This window comes from Geotrypetes seraphini, chromosome 2, assembly GCF_902459505.1.
Source record: "Geotrypetes seraphini chromosome 2, aGeoSer1.1, whole genome shotgun sequence".
Lineage (NCBI taxonomy): Eukaryota > Metazoa > Chordata > Amphibia > Gymnophiona > Dermophiidae > Geotrypetes > Geotrypetes seraphini.
In genome coordinates, this window is record NC_047085.1 from 345,434,775 (window position 1) to 345,456,402 (window position 21,628).

General features: G+C 44.1%; 1 protein-coding gene across 5 annotated transcripts in view; it reads right to left on the bottom strand.

The window, feature by feature from the left end:
• The window catches only part of LARS2 (leucyl-tRNA synthetase 2, mitochondrial), a 201,403-nt gene extending 180,303 nt beyond the window's left edge, over nt 1-21,100 (bottom strand). For 3 of the 5 annotated variants that reach the window (XR_004538050.1, XM_033930320.1, XM_033930317.1), the window contains exons 1-2: nt 20,946-21,100; nt 16,998-17,248 (exon numbers count right to left, since the gene is read on the bottom strand). Coding sequence is in view for 4 of the 5 variants with exons in the window: in XM_033930320.1 (XP_033786211.1) it covers nt 16,998-17,231 (234 nt within the window). In the remaining variant the exon portion in view is untranslated. The other 2 variants (XM_033930318.1, XM_033930319.1) reach the window with 2 other exon arrangements.
• Nucleotides 21,101-21,628: the final 528 nt, after the last annotated feature.

Here is a 21,628-nt window from a genome sequence, read left to right on the forward strand (position 1 = left end):
TATAAAGATGTATTAATTTGCACCAGGTACTATTTTGAGGCCCTCAGTATGTTTATTAGAATCGCAAAAGTAAAATAAAACAGTTTCTTGATCATATGTCTCTTTAGCTATAAATTGCAATATTATTATTAAGACTTAGCCAAAAGGAAAGATTTATAAACTATAGAGAGTTTTACCTCATGCAACATTGCCATTTCTTTAATTAGACATTAACTATTTTTTCTGAGGCCCTCCAAGTACCTACAAATCCAAAATGTGGCCTTGCAAAAGGTTTGAGTTTGAGACCACTGTTATAAAGGCACATAATCTGGTTTACTTGAATATCTTAATTTTAGTCATTTAAACTGCAGATGTGATATACTCGTACAAGGTACAAAATCTCCTGTCCTATCTTTCACTATCTGCAAGTCCACAGAGTTGCAGGACAGAAGCACTACATTGTCTATTGTTCACGGATTACCCGTGTTATTTGTTTTTCAGTAAGGTTCTCTACATTTATGTACCATAACATCCTGGACCCCTGAGGAAGGAGTGTTTTTCGAAACACGGACCATGTCGGGTCCTGTGTCTTCACATATAAGAACCATTATTTGGATTGATACATTGTATTTTCTTCAATAAAGATTCTGTACCTTGTACATCAGATCTGCAGGTTTTTTTTCCTTGTTTTCGTCATTTGACTCTTCACTGCAGATTTGTTGGATCGTTCCTTTGTTTTGTTTAGTAATTTAAACTGCCCATCTTCAAGATACCAGGAGCAGAGGAGGGGCATGAATTGTTACACAGTTGCAGAACTGGTAAACTGGGCCCTTGCTAGACCAGCAGGCCCACCTCTTCAAAATGGCGGGCCTTCCCCTCCTTGGTGCATCCTGAAGCTCTGATTTGCCCAAATGTCTAAGGCTCCTCCCATAGAAGGAGCCTTAAACAACCTGGGCCAATCAGAGCTTCAAGATGCACCAGGGAGGGAAGGCCCACCATTTTGAAGAGGTGGGCCTGCTGGTCGGAAGGAGTAGACATTCCTCCAGCCAGCCCTCATAAGTAAGGTGAGGGGGAGGAGGTGGGGTCATTGGAGGCACGGGGGGGGGGGGGTGTTGCTTGGCAGCAGGAGTGAGTATCTCTCCTGCTGCCGGGGGGGGGGGGGGGTTGCGGGCTTGGCGGCAGGAGGGAGTGGGATTTCGTTGGGGAGGTTGCTTTATGGCAGCAGCAGGAGGGTTTTGGCATCTCTCCCACTGCCAAGGGGGTGTCAGGGAATGCGTTGCTTTGTGGCAGGAAAGAGTAGGCATCTCTCCTGCTACCGGGTGTGCTGTCGGGAAGGGGGGAGGGGATGAAGGTTGGCAGTGGGAGGGAGTGGGCATCTCTCTTGCTGCCGGAGGACATCGCTTGACTTCGGTGGCTTGATTTGGTTTTTTGAGTTTATTCTGTACATGTGCTATTCGCTATCTCCAGCGATGGGCACATGCAAATTTAGCAAACCTTTGCTAGTCTCCGCCAACCTCATTTGCATGAGCGTTATTTGGAGAATGACTCACTTTTTTTAAATCACTACAATTACAGCTGCAACTGCAGCCCATCGGTTTTTAACACAAATTTTTGTGAATGTAGCCCTTAGTAGAAGGAGTGGCCTAGTGGTTAGGGCTGCAGCCTTTGCACCCTGAGATTGCAGGTTGAAGCCCAGTGCTGCTCCTTGTGACCCTGGGCAAGTCACTTAACACTCCATTGCCCAGGTACAATAATTAGTTTGTGAGCCCATTGGGACAGATAGGGAGAAATACTTAAGTACCTGAATGTAAACCACTAGTCTATACGTGGTCTATAAAGACTAAAAATAAATAAATTAGGTTCTTACCATGTTAATCTTTTTTCTTGTAAACAGGAATGATAGTCTTGACCAGCAGGTTAAACCCTCATTAGCCGCAAGGTTTGTAGAGAGCCCAATATTTTCTTTTCATGCTCCATCTCCCATCACTCTGGAATGAGCTCTAACCCTTCAGTTGGTACCAAAACTTCTAGCAAGTCCTAGAGTGCAAACAAAAGAGAGGAGTACAGAGAAACTCCCCGAAACTACATAAGTCTGTCCTGCTCTAAATACAGACATTAAAAAAACTATGCTTTTAAACCACTACTACCGAAACAAACAAGGTGGAAAGAAAAGGAGCTACCTACCTGTGTGTCATCTGCACTAATAGTTCTGCTGCTCATTATTTAAAAATGAGCCTTTTACGAGTGAATTCTTCTTCATTCCTGACCCGACTGGGCAGGTGACAGGCACAAGACATCTGATTAAGCAGGCATGTCTGCAACAGAAAGCAGGCTAGTATACATCTGACAGGACGGGCATCAAGACTACCATTTTTGTTTATAAGAAAGATTAGCAAGGTAAGAACCTAATCTATCCTTCTTGTACAACAGGACTGGTAGTCTTGACCAGCAGGATGTATCAGAGCAGTCTCCGGTTCCTAGGGTGGAACAGATGAGCTTGCTGCCAGTACTGAGGACCCAAAAGCTGTGTCCACCCTAGCTGCCACATCCACCCCGTAAAAATTAAACGTGTGGAAATTGGACCAAATGATGTGTGGAAATTGGACCAAATGACCACTCTACAAATCTCTGCAGGTGAGATTGCTCTAGACTCTGCCCAAGAGGACACGACGCTGTGAATGGAGTGCACTTTCACTGCCACCGGAAACTGCTTTCTGCTTCCAATATATGTGGAAGATATAGCCATCCTGATCCATCTGGGTATGGTTGCTTTAGATGCTGGTCTCCTCTTCACACATCCAGAACTTTTAACACTCAACCTGCTTTCTTTACTCTTATAAGTGTGAAAGCTGGGAGTTGCACCTCCTGGTTTACTTGAGAACTGGACATGACATTCAGTAGGAAGAAAGGGGCCATTTGAATTGAGATGCTAGCCTCCAAGATTTGAAGAAAGGCTCCCTGCTGGAGTCTGCAGCTCTGAAGCTCTTTGAGCTGATGTCACAGCCACTAAGGAAACTGTCTTAACCATTAGATCTATCAGGGATGCCTTCTCCAAAGGCTCATATGGGGTCTTCATAAGGGCCTGCAGGACCAGATTATGATTCTAAGATGGAAAAGATGTAAGGCTCCCTTCAAAAATCTGGATACATCTGGATGGGATGCCAACAAGTGCTTGCTAACCTGCGCTCTGAAGCCCAGGAAACACCAGCTTTCTGTAAATTGAGAGAGCCAGCTGTCAGGCCTTTCTTTAGACCTTCCTGCAGGAAGTCCAGCACCACCGAAACTGGTGTGGTCATTGGGTCTGAACATTTTCACTCACACCAGTCCTGAAACACTTCCAAAATTTCACATAGGCCACTAATGTCGACTGCTTTTTAGACCTCAGGAGCATGGCAATAACTTCAGATGAATAGCCTTTAGGCCCTAAGGCTTCGCGCTCAAGAGCCATGCCATAAGGCCAAAGCACTCTGGATCCTCCAGGGAGATGGGACCCTATGAGAGAACATTCGGATGACAATGAAGCCTGGGAGCCTCATCCTTCTGCAAATGTACTGTCTGCGTATCACAGCCGCCACTGCAAAACTGGAGCTACCAGGATCACCCAACCTTGGTGCATTCTGACCCGTTGAAGCACTTTGCCTATCACTGGACATGGGGGGGGGGGGAAACACATACAGGAGCTCTTCTGCAGGCCATGCTTGGACCAGAGCATCCAGCCTGGTGCTTCCAGGCTCATACCTTCAGCTGAAGAAATGAGCCACCTTTTTGTTGGATGCTGAGGCCTGATTATGCAGCCAAAAGGCCCTCCAAGAGAGATACCACTCCCCGGGATCCAAGGTCTGCCAACTTAGGAAGTCTGCCTGCACATTCTCCACTCCTGCTATGTGATCTACTGAGATGGCCAAGAGAAAAAGCAGATGAGCTTCCAAGCACAGCAGTGCACTCCGGGCCTCCTTGCCTGTTTATATAGGCCAATGCAGTCGCATTGTCTGAGAAGACTTGGACTGCCTTTCCTTCCAAGGCGCTGCCCAGGGCTCGCAGAGCTAACTATATCACTCTCAGCTCTAAGTGGTTGCTTGAACAATCCTAAGAGAGAGGGACCACCACTCTTGCAGTGGACGTCCCTTGTAATGCACTCCCAACTGAATAGACTGGCATCTGTTGTCAGAACTGTCCACTAGGAGATGCACAGTGGCATTCCCCTGGCCAAGGATTGTGGCTCCAACCACCAGTCCAGGCTGCTCCATGCCTTGCCAGGGTGTCCGACTGCAGAGACTACCTTAAAAGAGTGACTCCTGAAAATAGCACAAGTGTGCTTTTGCCCAGGGCACATCTATTGTGGCTACCATGGATCCCAGCAGTTGATGATATTGGCAAGCTGTAGGGGTTGGCAGGACGCAAATCTCCCAAATTTACCTCACAAGTTTTGTTTTGTGTGCTTCCTATTCTGTGCCATCTCAAAATGAACTCATAGGGACTAAGTCAGGACCCTTGCTGGAACCACACATCATCTTTGGGGGGGGGGAAGCAGTTGACCCCAATCCTGGATAAAACGTCATGGGAACCACTCAGTCTGTGCTCAAGCACACTGCACACAGAACCTGGGGCAAGCTTCTCAAGCCCACCGGCGATAAACCTGGAATTAAATTACTCCAAAGCAGGGGTGTCGAACTCAATCAGAGAAGGGGCCAAAATCTAAAATCCAGCCTAAATCGCGGGCCGAATGGTTTACTGAACAGTCATAAACTGACAATGTTAACCAGAAATGTGAATTTAAAATGAGTGGAACAATCTTTTCCTTAACAGTGCTGTTAACCAACTCACATGCTATCAAGCAAAACAGTAATATTGGTATCAAGCAAAACAGTAATATTGGAATGCATCTAAAATGCTCATTGTTTTGTTTTCTGGCTAGATGTCTGACACCGTTTTCCCCGTATCAATGAGTCAATGTTCGGTTTTATTTCTTGGGCTGTAGCAACCCGCAAAACAGCATGGAGGTTGTCATCGGTAATGCGTAATCTGTGCTTGTTTTTGTTCAGATTCATTATTGAAAACATCTGTTCACAAAGATAGGTGCTCCCGAACATGGATAGAATACGGGCAGCATGAAGTCGGAGCTCTGGCATTGAGTCAGGGGGCAGTAGAGGGTAGAAGTCCTCAATTTCAACATCCTGAAACCTTGATTTCAGGCCACTGTCAGACTGAAGCTCAATTATCTCCATCTGAAGGTGATGGGGCACATTGTTGACATCAACTGTAAAAGGATTGGCAAAGATGTCAAAGCCTGAGTGCTGTGTTCTAAAGTCAGAGAAGCGCCGCTCAAATTCACTTAGTAAACGGCTAACTTTGGTAGCCAGCCGACTGCAAGGAAAAGTACCAGAAATAGTGGTTGAGATACTCAAACAAACGGGAAAGTGGGCAAGATTGTCCTGTTCCAGTTGGGACTTCCATAGTTGAAGTTTACGCTGGAATGCTGTGATCATGTCAGACATCTTCGTGATGACTTGTTTGCGTCTCTGCAGCTTCAGATTCAGTTGGGCGAGATGCTCGCATATGTCACACATCATAGCAAAATCACATAGCCAGGCGGGATCCGACAGTTCAGGCAAGGGCTTTCCTTTACTTTCCATGAAAAGAGCAATTTGTTCTCTGAGCTAAAAAATCTTTTGAGGACTGCGCTCTTGCTCAGCCATCTTACTTCTGTGTGGTATGGCACGTCTGCACCCACCTCCTCTAAAAACTGCTGGAACTGGCGATGATTCAGGCCACGTGCCCTTATAAAGTTAATAGTTTTAATGACTGTGGTCATTATGTCATTCATGTCCAGAACTTTTCCACACATAGCCTCTTGGTGGATAATGCAATGATAAGTAATCAAGGGTGTGTGGCAGTGACTTTTTTGCATTCTTTCCTTCATTAGTCCAACCAAGCCTTTCTTTTCTCCGCACATTGAAGGTGCGCCATCGGTAGTTAGCCCCACCAACTTTTCCCAGGGTAATTTAAAATTATTTATAGATTTCTCCACAGCCTCAAATATATCTCTACCAGTCGTCGTCCCATGCATGGCAGCTACATCCAAAAGTTCCTCAGTGACAGAGAGGTCGGTCTTCGTAGCACGTATAAAGATGGACAGCTGCGCTGTATCAGTGTTGTCTGTGCTTTCATCGATAGCAAGTGAAAAAGCGAGATAACTGCATGCCTGTTCGGCCAGCTGTGATGATAGATTTCCTGAGAGTTCTTGAACTCTGTCTGCAATGGTGTTTCTTGACAAACTGACAGTTTGGAAACTCTGTATCTGGTCTGGGCATACTTTCTCACACACTTTTAGCATGCATTGCTTCAAAAAGGCATCCTCTGAAAAACACCTTGAAGTACGGGCAATTTCTTCAGCCACTATAAAGCTTGCTTTCACTGCAGCATCATTTTTCGCTGTAGCCTTTGTAAACATTTGCTGCTGTGATTGTAGTTTGCCTTTTAGTTCTTTAACAATTTTATGCTTTTCTTCCAAAGTATATTTGCCATACTTAACATTATGTTTGGTGTCAAAATGACGACGTATATTGTACTCTTTCATCACCGACACTGTCTCATAACACAATATACACACTGGTTTGCCCTCACTAAGCACAAACATATATTCATTTTCCCATTTGTCATTAAATTGTCTGCCTTCACCGTCAACTTTTCTTTTCCTGGACATTTTGGGATCAATATTGGCAGTAAAAGATGTAGTTTATTGGAAATCTGCGTTACAATGAAAAAGTCAGTCAATAAATGCCTGGCTGGGTACAGATAGCAGATTCTGTTGCAATTTTTATGCCTACACTTTATGCCAGGAACTGGCAGCTTCTGCTGTGTATTTTTTATGCCCGCACACTCACTCTCTCCTCTGCTCTGCCACCCGCACAACCACATCGGATGCCGGACTATAGGTCACGCCTCCTGAATCACCCTTGCGCGGTATACGCGTGAGCGCGTTGTACAAAATTTTTTTTACATAGTTCCCCCCCCCCCCGACTTCCAATTCACCCCAAGCAGGAACGCTCGCACGCACCTGCACCCCCACCCCGAAGGACCGCCGACTCCCCGACTCCCAACACGATCGGGGCAAGAGGGAGCTCAAGCCCTCTTGCCCCAGCCAACCGCGGCACCCCCGACACGATCGGGGCAAGAGGGAGCTCAAGCCCTCTTGCCCCCCCGACACGATCGGGGCAAAAAGGAGCCCAAGCCCTCTTGCCCCGCCGATTCCCCAACTCCCCGACAATATCGGGCCAGGAGGGAGCCCAAACCCTCCTGACCACGGCGACCCCCTACCCCCACCCCGCACTACATTACGGGCAGGAGGGATCCCAGGCCCTCCTGCCCTCGACTCAAACCCCCCTCCCCCCATCGACTGCCCCCCCCCAAGAACCTCCGACCGCCCCCCCAGCCGACCCGCGACCCCCCTGGCCGACCCCCACGACACCCCCACCCCCCTGCCCCGTACCTTTCTGTAGTTGGCCGGACAGACCGGAGCCAACCCCGCCTGTCCGGCAGGCAGCCAACGACGGAATGAGGCCGGATTGGCCCATCCGTCTCAAAGCTCCGCCTACTGGTGGGACCTAAGGCTCCCGGGTCTATTCTGATTGGCCCAGGCGCCTTAGGCCCCACCAGTAGGCGGAGCTTTGAGACGGATGGGCCAATCCGGCCTCATTCCGTCGTTGGCTGCCTGCCGGACAGGCGGGTTTGGCTCCCGTCTGTCCGGCCAACTACAGAAAGGTACGGGGAAGGGGGGTGGGGGTGTCGTGGGGGTTGGCCAGGGGGGTCGCGGGTCAGCTGGGGGGGCGGTCGGAGGTTCTTGGGGGGGCGGTCGATGGGGGGAGATAGATAGCAAGTACGGCCGGCGAGATCACAAGCCTCCTATGTCACCGCGCGTCATTGTGATGGAACGCAGCAGCGTGCAGTGATGACAGCGCGGTGCGGGCCACATTGCAAGGCCTGGCGGGCCGGATTTGGCCCGCAGGCCTTGTGTTTGACACATGTGCTCCAAAGGGTACGGACCCTGAGTTCTGAGAACTACTGATGCAGACTGGCCACACAGGAATCATGCGAGGCATGTGCCTGTGGGCTACAGACCTCAGCCTTGAGAGTCTGTATCTTCTCACATCCAGAGATGCCCTGGGGTGACCGGGATCCTCTGTAGCAGTGAAAGCCTCCAACTGGATAATAACCCCCCCCCAAAAAAAAAAAAATAATAAAAATGAAACTTGAGCAGAACAGACAGGCTCCGTACTCCTCGCCTACAGAGAGTAAGAGTGGAGCTCATCCCAGAGTGATGGGAGGTGGACCATGAAAACAAAACAATAGGCTCTCTACAACCCTCACGGCTAATGAGGATTTAACATGCTGGTTAAGACTACCAGTCCTGTTGCACAAGATCAAATTATCTCTTTTAAATAGCTTATAGAAGACTATGATATATCCTTGAAAGAGAAAGGTATCAATACATTATACTTAGCTTTGAAAAATTTACTCCTAAAATGTATCATTACTGGAGACTTTTTTTTAAATAGGCAGGGAAGGTTTTATTTCTCAGGCTTATAAATTTCTTCAAGAGGGGTTGATACTAGGGTTTTGGCAATTATGGGAACAGGATATAGGAATTTTATTGGATCCTAAAGGGAGGAAGGATATTATTGCTAATCTTTATAGGGGATTATTGTTTGTGATGATTGAAATCCCCCATATATCAGTGCTGGGATGCTGGTAAGAATCTAGGCTTTTTAAAAAATAAAAATTAATTTAGAAAGTGTTATTAAAAGATGGTATAAAAAAAAAAGCTATCAAGGTGGTTTACAATTTAAATACATCAGCCTGAATTGCTGGAAGGAATGTGGGTAGAGGGGGAATTATGAACACATATGGCAATCATGCCCCCAAATCCTCCCAATTCTAGAATAAGTTTGGAACATTTTGGGAGGGACAATGGATGGAATGGAAAGACCAACAAATTCTGTATGCTGAGAAAGTGTAATTATAGCTGCATGCTTATTAATTGCTAATGGTTGGAAGCAAAGGAAAACACCATATTTCAGTTTATTTGAGCGGACACTTGATAATGTGCCTGTGTCTGAATTAACTGCAAAATTACATAGATGGCTGAACTGTTTTGAAGAAGGATGGGAGCCCTATCAGAAATGAAGGGAAAAATAAGAGAACTTTTCATCATTATGCATTGAAAAGAAAATAATGTCAGTAAGAAGTCTGTAGAAAACTGTTTACTTGCCTTGTCAAATACGAGGGGCCGCTGAAAAGTTCTCAGCCCAACCAACGGCTATGCACTCAGTCCGGTGATTTTCCACTTTATCATTCCAGATTTTTCTGACTTCGTTGGTTGGACTGAGAACTTTTCAGCGGCCCCTCATATGTGAAATGTGAAGCCAACAGTCAAAATTATTACATAGCTATATTTGGTTTGCAATATCAGCAAAACTATTAAAGCAGAAAAAAAAGCCCAAATGAAAGGGTTAAATGAAAAGGACAGATTTCTGCAAAAAGAAAAGAGAAGTGCATGTATATATTGAATAAGTGAGATGATGAGAATGAAATGGGAAAGAAAAAAGGAAAATGAAAAATTTACATAATTTTGTAGGCCTTGATTCACCAAGGTCTTTTCCATAGCAACAGGATGGCAGAAGAGCGTTCAATGAACGATGCTTAATGTTAGATTGTCATTGTTAGGCCTATTGGAAAGAAGGTTTTCTTCTTTTGATTGTGTGTGTAGGGGGGAGAGGAGGTTGGAAAATGCAGGGTGTGGAAAGAAAATAATGAATAGCTGGTACCTCTTAGAGGTTTCCAGAAAGTAACTCATGTGATCATGTGTTTGAGTAATCTATTTACAGTTAGTTTATCCTGAGAGGATTAGACTTCAGAAATTAACATGGAAATTCTATAAAGGGTGCCTAACTTAATTGACAAAATACCCTTAATAGGCTCAATAATTGAAAGAAAAAAAAAAAATAATAATAATAATTTAATTGTGCGATAGGCGCCTATCCAATTCTATAAAAGATAGGTGCCCATCGCATGGCGCTTAGCAGCACTTAAAGCCTAAGCATTTTTATAGGCGGAGCGTGACTTAGACATCACTACGCCCAATTCTCCAGAAACTTAGGCACCCGAAAGGTTGACCATTAAAACCTTCACCCACATTTCAGGCGCCTACGTTTTTACAGAGGCACTGCTAGCCACAATCTGTAAAGAGTGTCTAAGTGCGACTGTCACGCGGTCGGCGCCTATTTTTTAGACGCCATTTATAGAATCAACCCCTAAGTGTTTTGGTGAATACCGATCACTAAAATGTTGTTGCATAGATAAATCATATTCTGAAATAAGATGGTAGTATCCTCTAATGAGTTATACTTAAAATTGGATTTTTACAAGTTTTTGTGAATTCAATAAAATTAAACGAACACATAAAGAAAGTTATTTTGTCTCAATGTGTTTCAAATAAAGTCACATAGTAGATGTTGAGAAATAAAGACCATTTGGGCCCTCCAGTCTGCCTGGTTTCTTCTTCCTAAACATATACCAGTCTTTATTAAAATGTAGTATTACACACACAAAATATCTGCCCAATTAAAAAAAAAGCCCCCTCCTCCCTCCCCGAACCAAAAAAAAATGCCTGCCACCAACTGCCAATGCCACAAACGAATGGCAGGAGGGATTCCCACTCCCTCCTGCCATCGGCCCCTCTTCTTCTCCCTCCCCCAAAACAAATGGCAGGAGGGATGCTCACTCCCTCCTGCCCCCGGACAGCAGACACCGATGCAACCTGCCCCCTCCCCATACCTTAAGTTGGGAGCAGTAACATCTATCTTTTTGTTTCAAAAATAGCCATTTCCTAGATGTGTTTGTCCTTAGTGTGTCTATCTTTATGAATCACTTTTGGAAAAAATATATATCTAAATTAAAAACACAAAAAAAAACCCCAGCCATTGGGACAAAGAAGGGGCCGGCATTCTTAGTAGACTGGCCACACAGATACCCCAGCAGAAAAATGGGGCACTCTAGGGGACACTGAATGAACTTTACATAAAAGGTCCCAGGTACACATCTCACACATTGTATATCGAGCCCTCCAAAATTCACCTAAAAGCTACTGTACCCAACTGTTTATCACCCCAATAGACCTTATGCCATCTGGAGTCACTTATATAATAATAATAATAATAACAGTTTATATACCGCAGGACCGTGAAGTTATATGCGGTTTACACTGATTAAAAGGTATTACAGAACGAGTGGAATAAACAAAGTTCAGAGTTAGTGAATAACAGTTCTAAAGATCATTTGTTGAGGACTAAGATTGTGTAGGTCAGTTACCTAAGTACTTCAGGAACAGGTATGTTTTTAGGCGTTTCCTGAATTCCCTATATGTTGGTACAGTAGATTTTGGGTGGGTTTTGAAGGGCTCACAATTTCCACCACAAGTAAATTACCGTAGTTAGAGTTGGATATGGGCCTGAGTCCTCCTTCTCTGCAATCCCCTGTACCGACCACTAGGCTAGTCCAGAGACCTGCCTGCTGCTGTAATAGGACTGGACTATCATACAGGTTGGTAAAATTGTTTCATTCACATCTATGGGTGGTAGGAGTCATAGACCACTGGGGAGTAAGGGGGGAGCGATGCCTTCATGCCTCTAATGGTCATCTGGTCAGTTTTGCTACCTTTTTTGCACTTGTTATTGAAACAAGTCTATCCTCAAACATCCAAGTTTTGCCCTGAACATTTTCTGCAGTGTTCCATTATTGCAGAAAAACATCCAAATCATAAATCTGCCGTAGTCCCACCCAAAACATGGCCCCATGCCCCCTTGAGAAAAACAGCATAGAAAACCATTTTACAATCTATTTCATAATGACAAAGTGGATGTTTTAGCAAGCAAAACATCCAAATGCCATTTTTTGGACATTTTCTCTTTTGAAAACGAGCCTCATAGTAAATTCTGAATGAAAAAAGGAATTTATATATACTGTATATATATATATATATATATATATATATATATAAATTCTCCCCAGAAATTTTTTCCAGCTGGGTGGGGCGGAATGGGGAAATTTGGTGGTGGGGAAAATTAACATTTTTAGCACGTGAAAACTCCCGCGCTATGCGGGAAAACTAACACCAGTTCAATGCTGGCATTAGCGTCTAGCGCGCGTGGTAATTCTGCGCACTAAGCACACGCTAAAACCATTTTTGCAACTTAGTAAAAGGAGCCCTAAATGTGTACTATTTTTATTAGTTAATTATTATTATTTTCCAATGCTTAATATGACTTCCTTTTTTAAAGTTTGACACTTGTGCCAGAAGATTTTTACTAAATTTAAGATGCATCCAATGCTAGAAGGGAATAATTAGATATTTGCCCTCTTTCAAATGGTATAGAGGTTTAAAAAAGGGAAAGGCGTTAATGAAGTCATTAGGTTCAATCTAACTATTTATTTCTGCATGAATTTAAACAACAAAAAAAAAGATAAATATAGCTCATCCAGTCATACAAGAATGTCTCTACAGCAGGAGTGCCCACACTTTTTGGGCTTGCGAGCAACTTTTAAAATGACCAAGTCAAAATGATCTACCAACAATAAAATTTAAAAAAACACAAAGCACACTGTACGCAGAGAAAATGTTAATTATCATTTATATTCCGCGGGTTTTCAAAGAGGTCAAGGCAGATGACTTTATGCAATGTCACCTCAGGAACTATACAAAAATAGACAAATATACCCCCTCTCTTTTTACTAAATCACAATAGCGTTTTTTAGCACAGGGAGATGTGCTGAATGCCTTGCACTGTTCTCGATGCTCATAGGCTCCCTGAGCTAAAAACCGCTATTGTGGTTTAGTAAAAGGGGGCCATAGTGCAAAATATAGACAGCAGATATAAATTCTCAAAACGGACACATTTTGATCACTAAATTGAAAATAAAATCATTTTTTCTACCTTTTTGTCTGATGATTTCATGAGTCTCTGGTTGCACTTCCTTCTTCTGACTGTAAATCCAATATTTCTTTCTTTCTGTCACTTCATTTTTCTTTCTGTCTCTCTTTCTTTCTCTCTCCCCTCTGACTGCCTGTTTCTCTCTCCTCCTGCCCCCTCTTTATTTCTGCCTTTCTTTCTCTCTCTCTCACCCTGCCTGTCTTTCTTTCTCTCTCCCCCTGCCCCCCCAAGCCATCGCGCCGATTTCTCCACATCCCCAATTCTTTCTCTACCCCCTAATCCACCACGACAATTTCTTCCTGCTGCTTCCCTGAGCTAGGCCAGGCACTTACAAGCGCCGGACTCACAAGACTTCACCTCTGACGTCAATTCTAACGTTGGAGAGGAAGTTCCAGGCCAGCCAGGCAGCAATTGGCTGGCCCAGAACTACCTCTCCGATGTCAGAATTGACGTTGGAGGTGAAGTCTTGTGAGTCTAGCACTTGTACGCACCTGGCCTGGCTCGGGGAGGCAGGAAGAAAAAGATTGCAAAGGCAGCGCAATCGACTCACATTGCCTTTGGGATCTACTGGTCGATTGCGATTGACCATTTGGTCACCCCTGCTGTTATGGTATCCTGTCCTGACCTGAGGAAAGGGGTTTAGTCCCAAAAAAACTGCCTTATTTCAATTTCCTATTTATAAACTTTAATTAATACAGTTACAATACTAAATTCTACGTAAAGCAACAAAAAATTTTTTTTCTACCTTTTGTCGTTTCTGCTTTAATCATCTTCTCTTCGCTCTCTTCTTTCTATTCAGCGTTTGTCCTCACTCCCTTCCATGCAACATCTGTCCTCTCTTTGCCCCTTCCACCCAGCCTCTGCCCTCTCTCTCTTTACCCCTTCCATCTACTGCCACCTTCTCTCTGCCCCTTGCATCCACTGTCCACCCTCTCTGCCCTTTCCATCCAGTGTCCGCCCTTTCTCTGTTCCATATGGTATCTTCCCTTTTTCTATGTCCCTTCAATAAACTGTATATCCTGTGCCCTTTCTCTCCTTTGTACATGATTCATTTCAGCTTCACCTCCTCCCCTATGCTCTGGCATCTCTCTCTTCTCCTTTCCTTCCTTCCTACTCCACCCCATGATCTGGCATCTCTATCTCCTTCGTTTCTCTCCCCCCCATGCCCTGGCATCTCCCTCCTCCCCCTCCCCCCATATGCGCACACATCTCTCCCCCCCTCCATGGTCTGGTAGCTCCTTTCCTTTCCCTCCCATGGTCTTGGCGTCTCTTGCCTCTCCTCCCCTTCCCTGGTCTTCCTTTTCCCCTTTCTCTCCCCAATTGGGTGCTGCTGCAGCAGCACTTCTCATCCCCCTCCCCCCTCCCCAATTGGGTGCAGCAGCAGCACTTCTCTTCCCCTCCCCCTCCCCAATTGGGTGCAGCAGCAGCTTTTCTCTTCCCCCCCCCATTGGGTGCACCAGCTTTTCTCTTCCCCCTCCCCCCCAAAAATTGGGTGCAGCAGAATATTTCTCTTCCCCCTCCTCTCCCCTATTTGGTGCAGCAGCAGCATTTCTCTTCCCATCCCTCCCAGCTCACAAACCCGTCGGTAGAGTCGCTAGGCAAGTTGTAAGCTTCCCTCCATCGCTTACCTATCTTTCATAGGTCAGCGACGGAGGGAAGCTTACAACTTGCTTTTACTTGCTTCGGGCCTTCCTCCCGAAGCAAGCAAAAGCAGTAAGTTGTAAGCTTCCCTCCGGGGCTCTATCGTGTGCATGCCGGCTTTCCTTCTCTTCGAAAATGGAAGTTGCGTCCCATGGGGGGGAGGGTAGAGAAGGGAAGCCGGCACGCACACGATAGAGCCCCAGAGGGAAGCTTACAACTTACTGCTTTTACTTGCTTCGGGCCTTCCTCGCTGCTGGGTTCTGCCTTCATGGAAACAGAAAGTAGGCAGAACCCGGCAACGAGGAAGGCCCGAAGCAAGTAAAAGCATGCTGTCAAAAAAAAAAAAAAAAGGCAGGCGTCAAACATTTCAGCGGAGAGTCAGCCTAGGAAGAAGCATTAGCGGCAGCAGAAGGATTTGCCGGGCGGTTATCTAAATTAGTTGGGCGGTGCGCCCGGCTAAAAGGCCCTGGGGAGAGCACTGATATATATATATATATATATATATTTATTTTTCATTCATTCACAAAAAAAATATTAATCATGCTTTAAACAACAACAACAACAAATGAATACAGATTTACTATCTAAGAAAGATTACCACAAACGTACCACAGTTGGTGGATTCTTGTTCAGAATCCATTGTCTCTGTGACTCAGGCTTCTCAATTGTCAGGAAGCAGGAGTGACTACTGATGTGCTTAGGATACAGAACAGTGACATTATCTGAGATTTAAACCAAGGCAGCTCCTCTGAGACTGATAGCTCAGTACTGCATCACACTTAGCAGACAGCACCCTTCAGGAAGACCACTTGCTCTGCTCCAGCTCTGTAATGTGGGTCACTCCATTGCTAGGAAGTAGGAGGAGCTAGTGGTGTGCCTGGGAGGCAGAACAATGATGCCGTCTGAGCTGAGAGGTAAACTGAGGCAGTTCAAGGCAGCATGACAAAAAGTTGACATCATAGATTTGATTTATTGAGTCGGTATTAGTTTTATTATTGGGGTTAATTACAATTTTATTAGTTCCTATGATATGTTCTATTATCTTTTTCATTGAGATTATTATGACCCCAGCAGAATTTGATTTTACATTTCCCAAAAGGAAAGGGTGTCAAGTCTGATTAGATAGATAGATAGATTTTTACTTTATCCTTCAGATATTAGGCGCTCTAATATGAAATAATCTACCTTCTGATATAAGAGATTAAACTGATAATATGTTTGCTCAAACATTGAAAACTTATTTATTTAAAAAGTTTTTAAATATATAAGGGATTGTTGTATATAGATGTTATTTTATGTGTAGGATTTAGTCTCTCTGTAGATGTCCTATAATATTTTATGTGCCATCCTAGCTACAGCTAGTTAATCTTATGTGATTCACACTGAACTTATAAAGCAGTGTCTCGCAAACTTTCCGCTGGTGGCACACTAAATCCAGTGCCCTGGCCAGAAGGCACCCAGAAGTGCATGGAGTCCCATCTGGCTGCGAACCACTTCGGTGGATGGATCTGGGAGGTGCAGGGAGAGGAGCAGAGACACCAGCCAGGAAGGGGAGATTCAGAAGAAATCTTTCTCTACAGAGAAAATGGTGTTTCTCTAAAATATCTTACTAGCAGATATGGTGACAGAAAGTTCTGTAACAGAATATAAGCATGCTTAAAACAGATGGGGCAATGGTAAGAAGATGGTTTTAGCAACTGGCTAAACAACATGGCACAAGCACTTGGGTGCTAGATTAAGTATAGGAATTTGTGCAGTTGGTTGCCCACAATGAACCTAAGAGGGAAATCAACAAACTTGACTTAGATAGAAAGATCCTGCACACCATTATGTATGCACAGTTGACATCCAAATATAGAAACAAATAGGCAGACTGGGTAAGCCAGTTGGTTCTTATCTGCCTTGTTACTCAAGTAGATTGATGGGTACATATGTTTTTGAGGAGGGTGCATTACATATGACAGTAGGTTCAATTAGCACACTATATGAGCCTTGTGGTCCTTATCTCCCTCATATTCTGTGTCTTCTATGTTTGAATACAGCCAGGAGGATGGGCTGGATGCTAAAGCACAGCCCGACAATGCTCCTTGGCCCTTCCATTGCTTAACTGAAATAAACATTAAGATTCAGTAAATGCTGAGAAATATCATTATTGTATGTTTAGAAAAACACTAAAAGTCATGGCAGATGGCAGTGAAAGAGTTAAGGGCATGATGGCTAGGGGAAACAACTCTGTGGTGCCTCCTTACCTTGGTGCTTATATTGCTTAATGGTTAATTCAAAGCTGCTAGGAGAAGTACCTTAAATGAGCCTCACAAGCTGGGCACCTCCAAAGAGGAACAACTGTACCAGACTAGACCCCAATGCTTATATATCTCTATTTATACTTACATCAACATCTGAGGTTTTATAGAACTGCTCCTTTACTCTCGAATGCCACCACTTCTCCACTTTTCTTCTGGTTTCTGCTAAGTACTTTTCTTCCCAAATCCCTGTCTCGCTGTAAATGGCTCTGGCAGAGTCCCATGCTAGCTTCCTTTCCCATTTCTTAAAGCCAACCCTGATGCGCAGCTCCTTCTTCAGACACAAGGATTGAATTGCAAAGACTTTGCAAGCTACCTGCATTCTTCTGCATACTCAATCTGAAAGAAAAAAATTAATAAATAGGACATGCCAGTCTTGAATCAATGATCCATGCTTGCCTTTGAATTCTATGGAATTCCTGGTTAACATTCAGAAGCCTGTTTCTTATTAGCTCTAGTTAACTGACACACAAGATAGCTGTAATTCACTACTACTCACCCCACTACTACTCACTAACTCAGAAAAGCACCTCTATCCTTAGCTTGTGTCAGATGACCCCCCCAGGACCATTCAATGCAGAACAGCAGGATTGAATAATGTTCTTCTTGTACAATGGCTTTGGGAGACAAGAAGGCAAGCCACAGATGATAAGAGCACAAAGCACAGTTCCTAACTAGGTGAGAGAGTAACACGCCTCCACGTTCACATAGATGAGAGAGTAACACTCCTCCATGTTAGACATGTTGAGATGGAAAAATGTCCTTAACTGTACACACACAGTTGTAAACACATCCAGAATGCTTCAGGACAGCAAAGATGGTTCATGACTTTCTTGACATAAGTCTGAGGCCTTAGGTGAAGCAAGAATCACCCCTACACAACATATACACACAAAAAACCCCTACAAATTCCTTTGGTTCCTATCCTCTGAACCCAGAACAATACATAAATCCTTCTCCTTTCCTGCTCTTAGTACTATCCCAGTAATCTAGGTTAGTGTTTCCCAAGTCAGTCCTGGAGTACCCCCTTGACAGTCAGGTTTTCAGGATAATCACAATGAATATGCATGAATGAGATTTACATACAATGGAGGCCAGGTATACAAATTAATCTCATGCATATTTACTGTGGATATCCTGAAAACTTGACTGGCAAGGAGGTACTCCAGAACCAACTTGGCAAACACTTTGATTTTGGCTGTTGAAATCTAGTGTGCTTTAGTAAACCTGCTGGAAGACTTGTGAAAATGAACATATTGTCTAGATCAGTGTTTCTCAACCTGTGGTACGCATACCCTACGTCAGAGAAAAAAATTTGTTGATTGCACCTGTTCCACTGTAAACGTACAATTCTGTAGTTCCCTTTGTGTGTTGCTGCTGTTTCCTGGGTGGGTGGGAGGGAGGGGTGGGAAGGTGAGTAGATTGGGCTGGAAGATGTTGTCCTGGTTGAAGTAGGTTTCCTTTGAATTATGACAGCTTATCGTTACTGTGTATATTGAGCTTGGAAATACTAATAAAAATTATTTAAACATAAGAACTAGATCTAGAATTGCTTCACCTCTTGGAAGGTGTGGCTCACTAGTAGAGCTGCTGCCTCTGCACCCAGGGGTTGTGAGATCAAATCCTAGTGCTGCTCCTTGTGACCCTGGGCAATTCACTTAATCCTCCAGTGCTCACTGCTTTGACTGTCAGCTTTGAATGCCACAAAAAGGCGTTATACAAGTTCCCATACCCTTTCCCTCTTGTCAGTTCTTGAATCAGCTGTTCCATAAAGCAGTCCTTGGTGTTACATTTACCCAGTCAATATTGGGGTAGTTGAAATCATATGTATCAAGAAAAATATATGCTAGATACTTCGTTCAGGCAATCTTGAATTAAGCAAACTCCAATCAAAAAAAAAAATCTAGTTAAACAGCTTCATGGGTCTAAAAAAACCTCCAATTACAGTGCTGCAACTCAAACTATGCACTCTTCTCCACACATTGGGACTCCATAGCTCTGCCTGTCTCTTGGGTCCTGCACATGGAACAGGTAACACTTCTGAGTATGGCAGGTCTGAGGACCTAAAGGTGACGAAACAGTATGACATTTGTATTTATTTATTTATACTCTACCTTTTCCAAGGTGGGTCACAATAGAGCGCAGCACAACAAAGAAAAATGGGGAGACCCAATGATCCACAGTGAAAACAATCCACCGATGAAAACAAAAACAAAGGATACAGATATTCTGGAGATAATTTATTAAACACTGACTTATAAAACCATGCATTTTTTTTTTTGCTACTTCAGCTTGTCTGTGGTGTTCTTTGCTCACATGTTTAAAGACAATAGATTGTTTTCAGTCCAATTCTTTATATGTGAGTTTGCAAACCATTGGACCCCTGAGGAAGGCGTGTTCGCCGAAACACAGACCGTGTAGGGTCTGGTTGGATTTTTATCACAGTATTTTTTATCATTGAACTTTTTTAATTGAATTTTCATGGTTTTATATGTCAGTGTTTAATAAATTATCTCCAGAACATTTGTATCCACAGTTTTTGTTTTCACCGGGTCACAATAGAGTACATACACATACAGTACAACAAATCGAACATCAATAAAATATAATAGTGATAATATAAAGCCTCCTAAAATTACAAAGAGGTTACCAGCGCCTCATATCAAAAAACTATAAATCAAATCCCATATTTCTTCTTACAGAAGAGGTGTTTCTTCAACATTTTCTTAAAACTACTCAAACTTGTTTGCTGTCTTAAATATCCCGGAAGCTTATTCCACTCCCGAGGACCCACACATGAAAATATGCTAGCTCTAGACACAGCTAGCCGCAACCGTTTCACTTTCGAAATATGTAGGTCATCGTGAGTCACCGAGCACAACATGTGCTGTGGTTCATATGGCAGAATGCTATCCATCAAATGTTTTGGTGCCTTTTGTGTATACCATGACCAGTAATTTATAAAGGATTCGATGTTCTAATATTAACCAATACAAAGATATATAGCATTCTGTCACATGATCACTCTTTCTTAATCGAAACAGAGTTCAAGCAATCGCATTCTGGGTTACCTGCAGTGTACTCAGTGCAGCAGCCAGAAGGATGCTGGGCTGTATAGAGAGAAGCCTAACCAGAAGAAAGAAGGTGCTGATGACCCTATAGAGGTCATTGGTGAGGCCACACTTGAGTACTGTGTTCAGTTTTGTTGGCCCTATCTGGAGAAGGATATAAGAAGACTTGAAGCGGCCCAGAGGAAGGCAACAAAAATGGTAGGGGTTTGCGCCAAAAGAAATACAAGAAAAGACTGGAAAAACCTGAATATGTACAATATACACTTGAGTAGAGAAGGGACAGGGGAGATATGATACAGATGTTTAAATACTTGAAAGGTAGTAATATAGAACCAAATCTTTTCCAGAAAAGGAAAAATAGTAAAACATACCTTATTTTTCGCTCCATAGGATGCAGTTTTTTCCCAGAAAAAAAGTGGGTGGAAATAAGGGTGCGTCTTATGGCGTGAATACCCCCCCCCCCACCTCCTGTACTGTACCCCCATACCTTTAAAAAAAAATCCTGCCGTTCAGTGCTGTATGGCAGGAGCTTTCAGCTGACTCCCAAACTCTGTCGGCAGCGTCAGAGCGGAGCACGAGGCAGGCTTTTCGCGTTCCTGCCTGGTCCTGGTTCTGCTCCCCTCCGTGGACAGCTGTCGGGGCAGCCATGAAACTTACAAGTTATTATAATTCCACACTTTTCTGGACACTTCTCGTATCAGTGATATGAAATGAAACGAAAAGTGTCCAGAAAAGTGTGGAACAACTTGTAAGTTTCACGGTTCCACATCATTCTCGTCTTGGTTGGGTTGAAAACTTTTCAGCGGCTCCTTGTACTAATGAAGACGTTTGTAAAGACACTGTATATGCCATATGTGCATGCATCCCCTGCTCCTAGCCCCTCTTGCATAAATACCAAATCACATGCACCCTGTGGATCTGTCATTTCTTCCCCATTATCCAAACTCACTAACCCCGCATCCTACCTACAAATTTATCGTTGAAGTCACTGGCAGCGGCACCAATTCATACACATTGCCCGCTCCTGGAGTCCGAGATTTCCCCCTTCGGCCCCGCCCCCTTGACGCAGCTTCCGGTTTCCGGCCTGCCTGGATGCCGGTGAAGGAACGTTCCGAGACTAATGCCGGTTAACCTGTGTGAATTGCTGCCGTTGTCGACAAAGATAATTTTGAAGACAGGACTTGAGGGGAAGAGTCGTTTTTGCGTTGTTCGGGGGGGGGGGGGGGGGTCTGTGTCTTCACCGCACAGGACGGAGACTTTATGTTGGCGTTCCCGGCTTGGGTTGTCCGCGAGCCGCTTGCAGGAAGAGCGCAGGACTTCGCCTCGGAAATGCCCGCGAAGCAGTGGCGTACCTAGGGTATGTGGCACCCGGGGCCCATCATTTTTTGACACCCCCCCCCCCCCCCCCCCCCCCATGTAAAATTTTTTTTTTTTTTTTTTTTGCAATAACCATGAAATGGAATAAATGGTCAGAATAGAAACGGCACCAAAAAAAAAAAAAAAAAAGAAACAGGCAGTGAAAATTTTCTTTTATTGAACCTCATTTATGTAACCATTATTCCAAACATAACATAACATAAATTATGTCGGAATTGTCATGACATCAGAAGTACATATGGAGTAGTTGCAGGTGATGCTTGGGACAGTT